General features: G+C 41.1%; 1 protein-coding gene across 1 annotated transcript in view; it reads right to left on the reverse strand.

The window, feature by feature from the left end:
- Nucleotides 1–14,527, reverse strand: part of LOC145399543 (uncharacterized) — a 257,044-nt gene that overhangs the window by 146,235 nt on the left and 96,282 nt on the right. The window contains exons 17-18 of the mRNA XM_080272155.1: nucleotides 6,503–6,565; nucleotides 4,926–5,012 (exon numbers count right to left, since the gene is read on the reverse strand). Coding sequence (XP_080128281.1) covers nucleotides 4,926–5,012; nucleotides 6,503–6,565 — 150 coding nt within the window. The remainder of the gene's footprint in view (nucleotides 1–4,925; nucleotides 5,013–6,502; nucleotides 6,566–14,527) is intronic.

Consider the following 14,527-nt stretch of genomic DNA (forward strand, 5'->3'; position numbering starts at 1 on the left):
GTTACAGTAATTGTAAGTATCATAAAACAATGTAAATCATGTATTAATGTGAAACACATGATAAATTAACCAAAACATGATTCTTGTAAAGCAAGGTTGGGGGTGATGCCGTGAAAAAGAAAAATGTAACTTTGATTATTATGAACATAAATTACCTTATAATATGTAGGTAACCCTACAGCCAGTAATTGATGTGAAAGTTACATGATAAGCTTACCTGTATATCATACCAGTGATATACACAACACAAAAATTAAAGATCAACTACTTGCTCAGTGAAGATGGAAAATTCATCCTTTTAAACTGGGGGAGGCGGTGGCTGAATTGGTTGAAAGGCGGCCTGCAGTCCCAGTGGACCCAGGTTCGAATCCCGACTGGGGCAGGGAACAGTTTAAGGATTTGAATTTCATAAAAGCAGACTTTCCTGATCTACCACAAGACCCACCAACATGTCATAAAAGTATCCCGACTAATACCAGTACACCAGTCCTGTATGAGACAGCCCTAGCATGTATTCAATATGGACGGTGGGTGTCAGCGCCGAAGTGGTGACACTTGGAAGTGTAGGAGGACTACTGGGCCTTGGGAAGGCAACTGCCCGCGAGAAATAGGCCCTGGAGTCTTTGCCCAGTGTCAGGGAAAAAAAAAAAAAAAGATTCAGGAAGGAAAGTTCACCCATTTGAATTTATATGTCATTCTTGACACATGAGGAGTTGGCAATACCTGCACAACCATATCCTCTGAGATCTCGTCTCTGTCCGGGTTGTCAAAAAATGAAACTGGCTATCACCCATTCCGTCAGTGCCTCTCTTAACTAATTAACTTTGAAAATGCCTGGCTCCGGAACTAATTCCACCACTGCAACATAATGCTTCGACAACTTCTTGGTAGTGTAATGAACTAGTACATAGTTACCTGGGGATGGTTTTTGTATTGCCTCAATATCAGTAGTACTCTGTGACTCAAGCTGGGACATGAATGACTCTGACATTTCTGCAAGAAATGGTGTACTTTCCCTATCACTGCTAATACTGGAGTCAGACTGTGGGTCATAGCCAGTCTCCTGATGACAGCACTGCTTAAAAGGTGATTGGTCTGCAGTCAAATGATACAATGCTACATTATAGTGGCCAAGAGGTTTTACTAACCTGCACTGCTGAATGGATTTTGCTGCCTTACAGTTTTTCCAGATTTCTACATATTTTGACTTCTCAGTGTTTATATGTTCAGTATACACATACATTAGTTCAGTTTTATCTGTTATTTGTTCAGCCTCCTCATAAAATTCTACAGCAGACTTACTGTACAGCAACCATGCAAAACTTGCCAGTAGACATTCCATTTTAGTAAAGCCCCAATCCCATTATGAGGGCCCTTGCCATGATAACTTTCTTGAAAGTTCCATTCAGCAGTGCAGTTGTGAAGGTCTTTGTAAAAGGTTAGAGCTGCCATACAATATCTTGTCTTGAAGTGGGCTGTTGCCCCATCAGTCCACAATGATACATGTGTAAAATGAATACCAGCAGAATTCAAATAATCAAAAATAGCACTATTAAACACCTGAACTTCAGGGCTAAAGTGTGAGGCTGTATTGAAATTACTGCTAATGGCTTTATAGCAATCTCTCTGTCTTTGACATAATGAACAACCGCAGTGTAAATAGTCACAGATGACCCAGTGGTTGGAGTCACTGGAGACATGATGGTAAAGTATGCTCACCAGGTACCAGGCAAAATTAATTTACTGTCTGGAAAGAATAAAAACTTAAAGGTAACATACAGTACTAAACTACAAACACAGGGGTTTTATCATTGGCCTTCAGTGCAGCTACTTTGATTTTTTGTTCAAAGGTGTGCGTGAGAAACGTTACATCATTTTCCGGTAACATTCCTCACAGTGGGCATGTAACGTGTGTGGCGGACCATATGGCTTACCAAGGTTTGTTTCAAAGTATCCCAATGTTACATTATTAAGGCCTTGGGATGCCTATTTATAATATAAAGTTATGTTGGTATTCTCCACTCTGTTAGCTGTGCATGGGAAAAATGGGGAAAAAACGTGAGACACGTTACTCCTGAAATACAGTACCCTCGCGTCCAACACGCGTTTGTCCAGCACGATTAGCGTCCAGCACGGAGAGCAAAAAATTAGTACAATTTAAGTACTGTAAAACGGGTGCGTAAGCATAACAATGACAGAGCTCCAAGAAATGGGCGAAATCCGCAGAGTTTGCCTCTAGCACGATCACCCCTGGTCCAACACGGTCATACTGGACGTTCCCGTGACGCTGACAGCCAATCAAAACTTCCGATCAAGTAGCCTCCCCCACTCGCTATCGTGACGAGATCATGATGTCGCCCAATGAAAAACGTTTCTGCTCTCATGTGATGTTTTGTTTAAATTTCTCCCGTCACAGTGCCACTCAGTTGCATAATTTGCATTGAACGGTGCTTTTTTCTCACTGCATTTTCTGCCCTTGCTACTGCATTTTACCCTGCTCACGATGCCTAGGAAGCCTTCTGAGAACCCCAAGAAGCGGCGGCACCTCCCTCAGGCCACCAAGCTAGAATTCATCGAGAGGCAGAAGAAAGGGGAGAGGAATGTCAAAGGATTTATGAGGGAGGTTGAGGAGGAGCAGCAGCCATTACCCGCTAGTGACGCCAGAAGCCATCCTAAAGGGATCCAGTAGGACTACCTACAGTCTCGGATATCACCTTCCATTCCCAGCAAGCCCACCAACATTATCCTAAAAGGTTAGTTATCATTCATAGTACAGTACCATTTATTATAATTACAGTAGTACCAATATATGTATTGGTATATGGTAGGTATTTAGGGTGACTTTTCCTAGGGTTGCTGACATAATTCATTTTTCCCCATAAGCTCTGTTGTTTGTACAACACATTTTTGGTCCAACACAGGACCCAAGCATGACAATATTACTGTGTTGGACGTGAGGGTACTGTACTTCCATTTAAAGGTCATGCTGCATACTGACCACAACATATAATGTAAACAACTGTAGTGTCAATCACAACTCAAATAGACGCATTTTCAGTAAAACACAATATCAGCATTCCAAACAATAACATACTCTGGTCAATGATATGTAAATTGCTAAATTCAGCATTGATTTTTCTTTGGTGACATAATATGACGATTTTTTTATGCAACTCCCTTAGTTGACAATTTAGGCTCTTTTTCTCTTCAGATTCATTAAATTCAATTATTAAGCTTTAAAATGATGTATAATTTATATACTTTTAAGCAATTCTGATTTTGACACAAAAGCTTGACAGCTTCATGGAATGACCCTCCTCTTAAATAAATCATTTCCACTGCTCTCATTCTTGACTTGTGTCCTTCCAACAACGTCCAAGCTTCACTCCCATACGTTAGAGTTGGTATCACAATACTGACATGTAGTAACTTTTTCAAAGAATGAAGGAAAGAAAGACAGAAGAGGGAGGAAGGAAGACAGGAAAGGGCAGACACCCAAAGCAGCGTTACATTGAGGGAGTGGATGGTGAGCACCCCCTCCTACCAGTTTAAATAGATAAATAAAAAATGACTAGAACAAGGATTTCTGTACCTTTATGCTATTATGTCCACAATAAGTTATACAAGAATTGCCACTGCTAACTAGTTGATCTGGCATTTCCCCTCAGTAACAACTACATGAAAATATTTTCATATCTGAGAACAAATCCCTTACACATGGACTCCGTGTACTTGGCTGCATTATTAAATCTGAAAGTACATGGTGTGGACAAGACCATATCTTTTATGATAATTTCTGAAGCATGTAATGATGACAGAATGCGTTTAACATTTTTGCATGGCTGCTGACTACACTCTGGAATGTGGAATACAGGCTGATTACATGTAGCAATTACAGGTGGCTCATGAATGACCATCAAAAACTAGGGATCTGCCTACACCTATGTGAACTCAGTATAAATAACACAGCTCACAGTCATTGCCACTGCCAGTGTCACTGTCATCATCATCATTATCATCATCACCATCATCATCTCCCATAGGCTAAATGAGGCAGACAATAATAGGAAAGGAGGTAAAGAGAGTACAGTTCAATTTTACGAGGACTATCATCAGAATACAGTACCCAAAGATATGGGCTAAACAGTACATCAATTCACTCATCACTATCTATCATCAATAGTATACCTCCATTTCCCACTGATAATTGGGGTGGGTAGAATGCAAAAATGGACAAAGAAAAGTACAAAACTAGGATAAACAAACACCCAGTGGAATGAACCACAGACTGCATCCATTCATTTATCATTCAGGCCATAACATTCTCAGCTCTACTCTATTGACATACATCTTTTGGAATGGGAATAACGAATCAAATTACTGTATATCTAATATACGACCACTTCTTCAGTCACTGGAATAGCATTACTAAAAATAGCAATCAAGTACTTCCATACAAGATTATTACACTATCTATAGGCCTACATCTATTTTTTGCCTCAACAGAAGAAGCCTTAGCACCTGTCAACTACTGCATCCAGGTTCTTGGATGTGTAGAATACAAATAAAAAATACAAAACACATGCAGGAAGGAGGCAAAACAAAACTCTGAAAGAGAAAAGACAGACGTGGAAAGAAGAAGAAAGTGAAGGGAAGGAGATTTAATTCCCGAGCTAGGCAACTATGACCATATGGTCCCGCTAGGTTACAGGAGCACGCTACCACTCCTGGCACGGCAGTCCCGGGCGAGGTTTGAACTTACAATCCCCCGATTACCAGCTTGATGCTCTACCTTTGAGCCACCGTGCCCCCTGAAGGAAAGGAGAGACACTGAGTGAATCGAAAATACAAAATATGGGAGTGAGGATGTGAGCATGCTAGAGTAAGTGGGCATGAGGGGTATTAAGAGTAAAATTTTTACTTACTACTGGAAGGTTTAGTGACCAGATAAGCCTCTCCAGCTTCAGGGTTCTTGATGGGTAAATGTGTTTTCCGGCTTCTGTCAATGTTCTCTGAAAAAGGGAGAACCTTCTATTTAAAAAAAGAAGACAAAAAAATCAAATGCAGTATCTTGGTCTTCAATAAATATATAACAAAACTGACTACTGGTAAATTATATTGTCAGATAAGTAAAATGTTCAAGAAAACTGCACCAGTATTTTTCTAAATTCAATTAGGTTTTCAAAGTACTAAAAAAGGGAATCAGCTAAAACCAATAAGTAAACATTTGTATCCTTACTTTATTTCTGTTGATTTGGAAAAGGCCTCTGACAGAGTCCCTCGGAAGTTGGTGAATGGGCAATGAGAAAACATGGGATTGAGGAGTGTCTGATTAGCATGGTTATAACTATTTTAGTGGGCGCTTGCAACCAGGCAAAAGTGAATGGAGATCTGAGTAAGGAGTTTACTGTGATGTTGGTGTGCATCAGGGGTCAGTCTTGAGCCCTTTATTGTTTGTCATGGTGCCTGAAGCTTTCTCACATGACTTCAGAAATGGACTCCCATCGGAGATGATGTATACTGATGCCTTGGTGTTAATAGCAGAGAATGAAAAGGAGGCAGAAGAAAGATTTAGGAAATGTGAGACAGAGTGGGGCATAAGGGTCTGAGAGTAAAAGCAGATACAAAAAACTGACAATATCTAGGGCTGGTGGCAGTACTGTCAAGGCAGGAGTGTGGCCATGTGCAGTTTACTATAAAGGTGTGGGAAGTAACTCTATATTTTGCAGCATTTGTGATAAGATGGTGCATAAGGGATGTAGTAGTATTTGAGGCAGACTGCAAAACAATGCTGATTTCATGTGTGTGATGTGTCATGGAGAGCAGGAGAAGAATGTCAAGTGTGAAAGGATTGATCTTGCTGGCGAGTCTCGAGTGTGTGGAAGAGTTTTGTCATTTGGGGACATGTTATGTGCTGGAAGTGAGGCTCAAACTAGCTCCATGGCTAGGGTAAAGAGTGGTTGGAGGAAGTTCAGGCAGCTGTTGCCTCTCCTGACACTGGGAGGGCTTTTTCTCCATGCTAAGAGATCTTTCTATGGGATATGTGCTAGGAGTGTAATGCTATACAACAGTGAGACCTGGACAGTAAAGAAAGAGGATATTCGTAGGCTCAAACATTTAAGAAATGACAATGATTAGTTGGATGAGTAGTACGTCCTTGAATGTGAGGCCGGGAGGGGCTGGGATTACGAGCAGTTGAGGGGAAGGATGGGACTGGAATGTACTGGTGTTAAGATGAGGAGGGATAGATTGAGATGGTTTGGGCAGGTTCAAGGGATGAAGAATGACAAATGGCTGCAGAAGGTGAGAAGTGTAAATGTCAGCGGAAGAGTTTCAAAAAACCGACTGAAAACGACCTAAGATGAGGCCATAGACTGTGGTCTCAGGGATACAAGACTGAATAGGGAGGCTGCCAGAGATCAAGCAGCGTGGAAAGCCACCATTAGGTGACCAAAGCTGAAAAATGCATGTTGGAGCCTTTACAAACGATACAATACAATACCCAGCAGACGGATGACTCGTTTATTCATCATCCTGTAGCCGTAGAGGTACAGTCCTGGTTTGTCTGTGAATGGTTGGAGTTGATATTACTTGACAGTGAATAAAAAATCAGCCACTTAAATCTTTCACTACAGTATGCATATCTTACTTTGCTCTGACCACTGCAAGATGATTTTATTTATATATCTATCTATCTATCTATTGCCAGATGCCATAATCCTGTAAAGGGTGGCCATTTGACTTTGAGTTACTGGTTTTACAGGGAGGGGCACTAACCCTCCACCAACCCACTTGTTGACACATAGGGAGCATGTATGGGTTGGTTATATGGTTACTAACCAGCACTGTAAATGGTTTCTTGGCTTACAGGAAACCATTTGGCTTGTCACTCAATGTAAAGCCACCTGTAAAGGAAAGAAGAGCAATAAGAAGTGACAGGAAAGATGGGAGATATTGGAAGAGAGGAGGGCAGGCACAGAAAAAGAAAAAAATAAAGGTTAAGGAAGAAGTAGGAAGCACAACATCAAGTGAGTGGATGATGGTCGCCACCACCTACCACTAATACATACATATATACATATATAATTTTCATATATGGCACATGGACAAATATAATGACTAAATCCTTGGAACATACACAAACACACTCACACACACACACACACACACGCACACACACACACACACACACACACACAAGATAAATCTCTCATAGTAACAGGATTAGCAACAGTCTCCATTAACCTTTTCACTATGTGACAACTTTAGTTTTTTTTTTATGCAAGGAAGAAGGAACCAAAGGCCAGGGGCCTGCAAATTGCTCCCTCCAAGAAAAAAACAAAAACAAAATAACAGAGAGCCAAATTCAAGATCCATTCATTTTGAGAAGCCTGGACGCACTGTTTGAAAGACTGGAGATCGTAGGCAGTAGGAAAGAGACAAAGATAGACAGTTCCAGAGTTGACCTGTTGCATACATGAAGGACTGGGAGTAGCAGTTAACTCTTGCATTAGAGAGTTGGACAGAAAAGGGATGAGAGTCTGTTGCTAGACAGGTGCTACGTGTCCACTGTAGTGGTGGAGGGATGCAAGCACAGTTCAAAGGAGCACTGACCATTGAGGTAGCGATAAAAAACTGATGAAGAAGCAACAGAGTGGTGAAGAGACAGTGGTTGAAGGGAACCAGTAAGAGGAGAGTTAATGACACAAAAAAACCTCTGACGCCATCCTGTTGAGAAGAGCTGAATGTGGGAAGCCTCCCCACGTATAAGAGTTGTACTCTACACAGGGGCGAATAAACCCGTGTATAAAGTTGATAACTGTGCAGGGATAAGGAAGGTATGGAGTTGGCTTAGCACACCCATTTCTTGGAAGCAGATTTTACAAGAGATGTAATACGATCAGTTCAAGAAAAATCCTGAGATAATGAAACCCAAAGTTGAGCTGGATATTGTTAAAAATAAGAGGGTGCTCCGGTGGAAGATTTTGTCAGGTTGATGGATGTAAGAACAGAGTTTCTGACACATTAAAAATAACAAGTTGTTTTTTACCCACATCAGAGATATAAGCCAAGTCAGAGATTAGGTGTGCCATAGCTTCGTCCCTTGTTTGTTGAAGTAACTGCTGAGATGGACACTGCGGGAAGCGAATGGAAAGGTGAAGGGTGGAGTCATCAGCATATAAGTGGACAGGGTTACATGTACAGCTCAGAAGGTCACTGACGAATAAAAGGAAGAGAGTTGGCGACAGGACGGAGCCCTGAGGAATACCACTATTGATACCTCTAGGAGAAGAACAGAGGCCATCTACAAAGGCAGCTGCAGAACAACCTGAAAGGAAGCTAAAGATGAAGGCACAGGTAGAAGGATAGAAACCATAAGAGGGAGTTTGGAAATTAAAGATTTATGCCAGACTCAATCAAAAGCCTTTGAGATGTCATGTGCAATGGCAAAGTTTTCGTCAAAGGAGACCAGGAGTCTGAAAGGTAGGTGAGAAGATCGTCAGTGGGTGTCCCTGGCAAAACCCATACTGACGATCAGAAAGAAGGTTGTGATAGGAAAGATGCTTTACACTTTTTTTGTTAAGAACAGACTCGAAAACTTTTGAAATGCAGGATGTTACAGCAATTGGGCAATAGTAAGCGGGCAGGGAATGGTCACCCGTCATTGAGACAGGCTGAATGAGGGCAAACTTTCAGCAAAGAAGGAAAGGTGCAAGTTGAAAGACAAAGACGAAAGAGTTTACCTAGACAGGGCGTAAATACAAAAGCACAGTTGTTGAGGACAACATGAGGGACCCCATCGGGCCCATATGCCTTGTTAGTATTGAGGCCAGTGATGTAAGAAAATGCATCAGCTGAAGAAATTTTGTCAGCCATGAGGAAGTCAGAGGGGGAAGAGATGGAGGGAAGTAATGGAACTGTCTAAGGCGGAATTGGAGGGGAAAGTCTGAGTGAAGAGGTCTGCTTTATCAGCAGAAGAAATAACTGCACAGCCATCAGAGTGGAAAAGAGGAGGGAAGGATGATAAGACAAAGCTATCAGAAGGGTTTCTGGCAAGTGCCAGAAGAAGCAGGAAGAATTCGAGTTGCAGAGTTCAGAGCATTAAGTACAGATGAAATTATTTTTAGCGTAGCAAAGAACAGACAACACGATTCCAGGCAGAAACATAAAAAAAGATGTGATTCAAGGGTGGGTTGGCTCCGGTACCTTTTATAGGCCTTCTCGTTGCTGACAGCATTAGACCAAGCATGATTAAACAATGGTTTTTATGCATTAGTCACAGGATATGAGAAAGGAATGTATGCTTCCATGCCCAAGAAAATAACCTCCGAAATGCATATGGCACACTCAGATGGCTCTTGGCCATGGAAGCAATAATCATTCCAGGGAAAATCAAAGAAGTACTGCGTGAGGGCCTCCCAATCAGCAACTCCAAAGTGCTACAACCGATGTTTCTTTAGAGGGTCCACAGTGTGTACTGGAGCAATTGGACAGGTTAAGGTAATAAGGTTGTGATCTGAGGAGTCCAACGGAGAGGAAAGACTTACAGCGTAAGCAGAAGGATTAATTGTAAGGAGGAGGTCAGGTATGTTGGAACTCTCTCCAAGGCAGTCACGGATACAGGTAGGATGTTGTACAATCTGCTCTAGGTCATTAAGGACAGAAAAGATGTAGGCTTGTTCACCAGGTGGATCAGGGAAAGGAGAGGAGAGCCAAAGGTGGTGGTGAACACTGAAATCTCCTAGAATGGAGATTTCGGAAAAAGGAGAAATGGACAGGATGTGTTCCATCGTAGATGTAAGACAGTTGAAGAATTTTTCATAGTCAGTAGAATCAGAGGATACGTAAACAGCACAGATATATTTAGTTAGAGAACGACAGGAAAGCCAAAGCCAGAGAGTTGAGAATTCAGAAGACACAAGTTCAGGAACACAAGAGAAAGATACAGTATGTCATTGTGTACATATATTCAACAGCCACCTTTGGCTTTAACATGAGTGTAGAGAAAGTAGGAGGATACAGAGAAGGGTTTTCTATCAGTTGCCTGAGACAGCTGAGTCTCAGTTAGGAAGAGAAGCTGAGGTTTAGGGAGGGAGAGGTGATGCTCACCAGAAAGTTAGAGGAAAGGCTGCAAATGTTGCAGAAATGAAGAAGTGAGTCAGACAGTGGTTCCAGACATCTTACTGGGTCGTCACCATGCAAGGGGAGGATGGTGGGGGTATTTATGGCCCCCCACCCACCCTGGGGTCTCCGAGGCTTGGTTACACGATGCCATTTTGGTTGAATTTTGAATAGGAAGTGCAGTGTGTAATATGCCTAGGAAAACTGCAATACAAGAGTCTGGACAGTTGCTTAATGATTATATGCTGAATACATCATGTGATGGTAAACAGTTAAGATGGAATGAACTTTTTATGTAACAATGATGGTCAATATGGAGGGTGATGGACAACCACCTATAAAGATGCAAGTTCAATCTCTGGGGAAATGAACAGCTTTGGGATCTGAGTTTCATTTTCACACTCTTAAGTGATCCTCTATTCATCATCATCATCAAATCCAGTGTTGCCCCATGAGGAGTGTAGGAGCCCAAGGCTCCTGATATTTAAGATCAGAGTGACCAACCTCACTCATCCCTGAGTTGCATTACATGAGCAATAAACTCCAATGACCCCTTGCATATAAACTCGCACTGGCTCAATCTGACTGGAGCACCTTAATTGCACGCTAAACCACCAGTCACCATAATTTGGCTTTATGATTTGGGTTGGGCCAATTAATCAGCAGCTAATCGGTAATCAGCCTAATCAGCCACTTTGCTGGTTAATCGGTAGTCGGCCTTTTGATCAATTAATCGGGGCCGATTAGTTGAAAACTCTTATTTCTGTCTTTTATACTAACCTGCACAACGACTTAATGTCAGTGTATGAGTATGGTACTGTTACCAAAACTCTGATACCCTCTCCAAAGCATTTATTTCAAGCAAGTTCCTATAAAAATGTATATTAGTTACTGTACATTATCTATAGTAGTTTTATGTGCTCCTTCTGTTTATTTATACTATTTCCCATATTACAGAACAGATAGACATATAATGAATATAAAAGAACTGAGTTTTTCATCTTGTTATAGTTCTTCATAAAGATTAACAAAAAAGAATGAAAGAAAACTCTTCATTTCAGAACTTTTACTGATGCATGTGTCATGGAGATACATGGTGTGTCCTGTTTCCTTGGAAGTGTATGTTCAGGAAAACTCATATATTTTTGCACACACACACACACACACAAAAAATAAATAAATAAAATAAAAAAATAAAAAAATGAGTTTTTTATTGGAAGTAAAAATCAAGAGTGATATTTGATGCAAATGCACACTATATTAAGATCCCAGACTAAGAAATAGAGGGATTGAGAGATCGATACATTTTCTGTACACTACCATGTCTAGTAGCATCTAGGATCACCACAATAAAAAAAAATGGCAAATTTTAACAAATTACGGCCAGGATGTGCAGAACAAGATGTCGCAACAAAGCAAAACTAGATATAGAAGAGTGGCAAATGACTAAAACTATCTGCTCTCCAATCAGGAAATGACAGTTGGGCAGTAAACAATGTCTAAACTAACATTAGGGCTATGTCTTTAACTTTGTCCTACCAATAATTTCATGGTGATTAATTACATTTATTATTTCTTAATAAATGGCCAATTAATCAGTATCAGCCAATTATTGACTACCGCTTAATCGGTAATCAGTAATCGGCAAAATTGCTCATCGGTCCAACTCTTGTTACCACCCAGCATAGTAAATGGTTTCCTGGTGTAGAGGGAAACCATTTAGCTCGTCACTCACTGTAGCCACCCACAGACATAAGGAGGAAAGAATGAGGGAAAGAAAGACAGAAGAAGGATGACAAGGAAGGAAGACAGAAATGGGCAGGCACCCTAGAGCTGAACTACATCAAATGAGTGGATGGTGAGTGTCCCCACCAACCACTTAAGTTAGTGTCAGGTTACTCACTATTATTTCATAAAAACATCACTCTTATCTTTACTGCCTAGTCTATGACCAGTGTTGGATTTTAAAAAAAATATTTATATATATATATATATATATATATATATATATATACATATATATGGAGCCTCTGTGGTACAATGGTAGAGTGTGTGTTTCGTACACGGGTGGGCCAGGGTTCGTGCCCCGCCAGGGTAATAAACTTTGGAGTGTTCACCCGGCCACGTACTGCATTGGTGGACGCAAGGGGTGCTGTGGTTGAACCAGTGTTGCTTACTGTAAAGTATGCTTGCACCCAATCGGCTTGTGCGGGCCGATTACACTTGGTTCAAAGACTACACACACATCCAATGCCACTCCAACACTACAATTACACTTACAAGCACTTCTCACCCTACATACAATCTCTACCAGACAGCCTAAGCCACTTGGCAGAGATACACTGCCTGTACCATCCCGACTTCGGTCGGGATAGGCTGGTCCTGCAGTGGATATTCAAACGGCTGATGATGATAGATAGATAGATATATATATATATATATATATATATATATATATATATATATATATATATATATATATATATATATATATATATATATATATATATATATATATATATATATATACATAATACAACTTTAAAAATCAATGAAGCACACACAAAAAAACACAGAATAACAATCTAAAGAAATTTGATTCCTTCTAAGAAACCTTTCTGTCATTCATTTTTTTCATTCATCATCCAATCCTACATTGCCCCATAAGGAGCGTAGAAGCCAGGGGCTAGGCAAGCTGGTCTGCACATTTAAGATGAAAGTGACTGACCTCACTCATCCCTGAGGAGCATTACGTGAACAATAAACCCCAACCACATCTTGGATATAAACCTTCACCGGCTCAATCCAACTGGAGCAATGTAATTATCCACTAAACCACCAGATGCCAAAATTTGGTTATATGGTTACCACCCAGCATAGTAAATGGTTTCCTGGTGTTCAGGAAACCATTTGGCTTGTCACTCAGTGAAGAGTCACCCAAAGGCAGAAGGAAGAGGAAAAAATGAAGGAAAGAAAGACAGAAGAGGATGGAAGGAAAGAAGGATGGAGGAGAGGAAAGGGCAGACACCTGAGAGCAGCACTACATTGAATGAGTGGATGGTGAGCACCCCCACCTACCACAATGCATTATGTCAATAATATGAAAAACAAGATGAAGCATCAGAGAGTGCAACATCTAAAGATGGCCTAGGGCCAGACATTTGATTTTGCTCTCTCCTCTTAACTTTAACTGGTAGTCATAGTAGTATTAATAGTTGCTCCCTAGGCAATCTGGCTGAACAGCCTCGAGTCCCTAAGGAGGGCCACGGCCGAGACTGGGATTTCCCACAGAGCTCTCAAGAAGGCCATGGCCGAGACCGGGCTTTCCCACAGAGCTCTCAAGGAGTGTGTGTCATGTGCAGTGCAGTCTTCCATAATGTGCTTAATAGTATGGGGTGTTGTGCTGCATCCTGGACAGGCATCAGCAACAGAGTCATCCTGTCTCTTCTGATAACTCATGAGGGCTAGATGATGCCCACATCTCAGCCTAGAAAGGTGGACCCTGTCCTCACGAGGGAGGTAGGACTCACAAGGGTGGGTAATTCTATCTTACAATAATTATCAAACCATATACTTATATACCTAGTAAACCCCCCCAACTCAGTAGTCATATAATAGACCTACTGTGTTACTTGCCTCATTGTGTCAGGAAACACCAATTTAATTAACCGGGGGAGTATTGTACCCATACTATATTACTGTAATCATATAACCATACTTTTAATACCTAAACCTATGTATATAACCAGTACAGTTTGTGTTTATCAGCAAATTCCTTGAACTGCCGCGCTAAGCTAAGGTTCCCAGGCCCGCTTCTTGCTCATAGTCAGTTGGGGGTTAGCCAGCATTCAGAACACATCTGTAGTGTCTCTCCTGTAAATATACCTCCGTTATACATCGTCCCAGATCTTTGGAATTAACCTAATTGGGGAACAAGAGGGCAGTGAAACAGTCTTGTGCATGGGGTGTTGGGGAGTGTCAAAATGTGTTGTGCTGACTGATGAGGCTTTGAATTTCTGGTGTGGAGTTGGGGTTGTGTCTCTCTCTGTTGCCTCTAGGGATGTTTTTTGTCAGCATTTTGAATAACTGTATTGAAAGTGTGCACAGTGGTGCTGATGTTTGTGAGGATGTATTGTTTAATGTTTCAAAGTGTTGTTCTGTTTCAGTTGTGAAGGCCTCCCAGTTGGCTCTCTTATAATTACAGTCATTCTATTTTATGAAGGCAGTTTGGGTGGGGCGATCTGGGACCTCACATTGTTAGCTCTGTTGTCACATCGCCGCCGATACACGTGTAATTATTTGTGCTCACCTCTCTCTTTCTCTCTCTCACTCTCCTATTTTAAGCTAGTAACTACTTGTAAATGAATTTTAAACACACTGTATAGATGTAATTCAATAAAAAAAC

The sequence above is a fragment of the Coenobita brevimanus genome, chromosome 1 (assembly GCF_032717465.1).
Source record: "Coenobita brevimanus isolate Jiangsu-jjx chromosome 1, ASM3271746v2, whole genome shotgun sequence".
In the NCBI taxonomy this organism is placed as follows: Eukaryota; Metazoa; Arthropoda; class Malacostraca; order Decapoda; family Coenobitidae; genus Coenobita; species Coenobita brevimanus.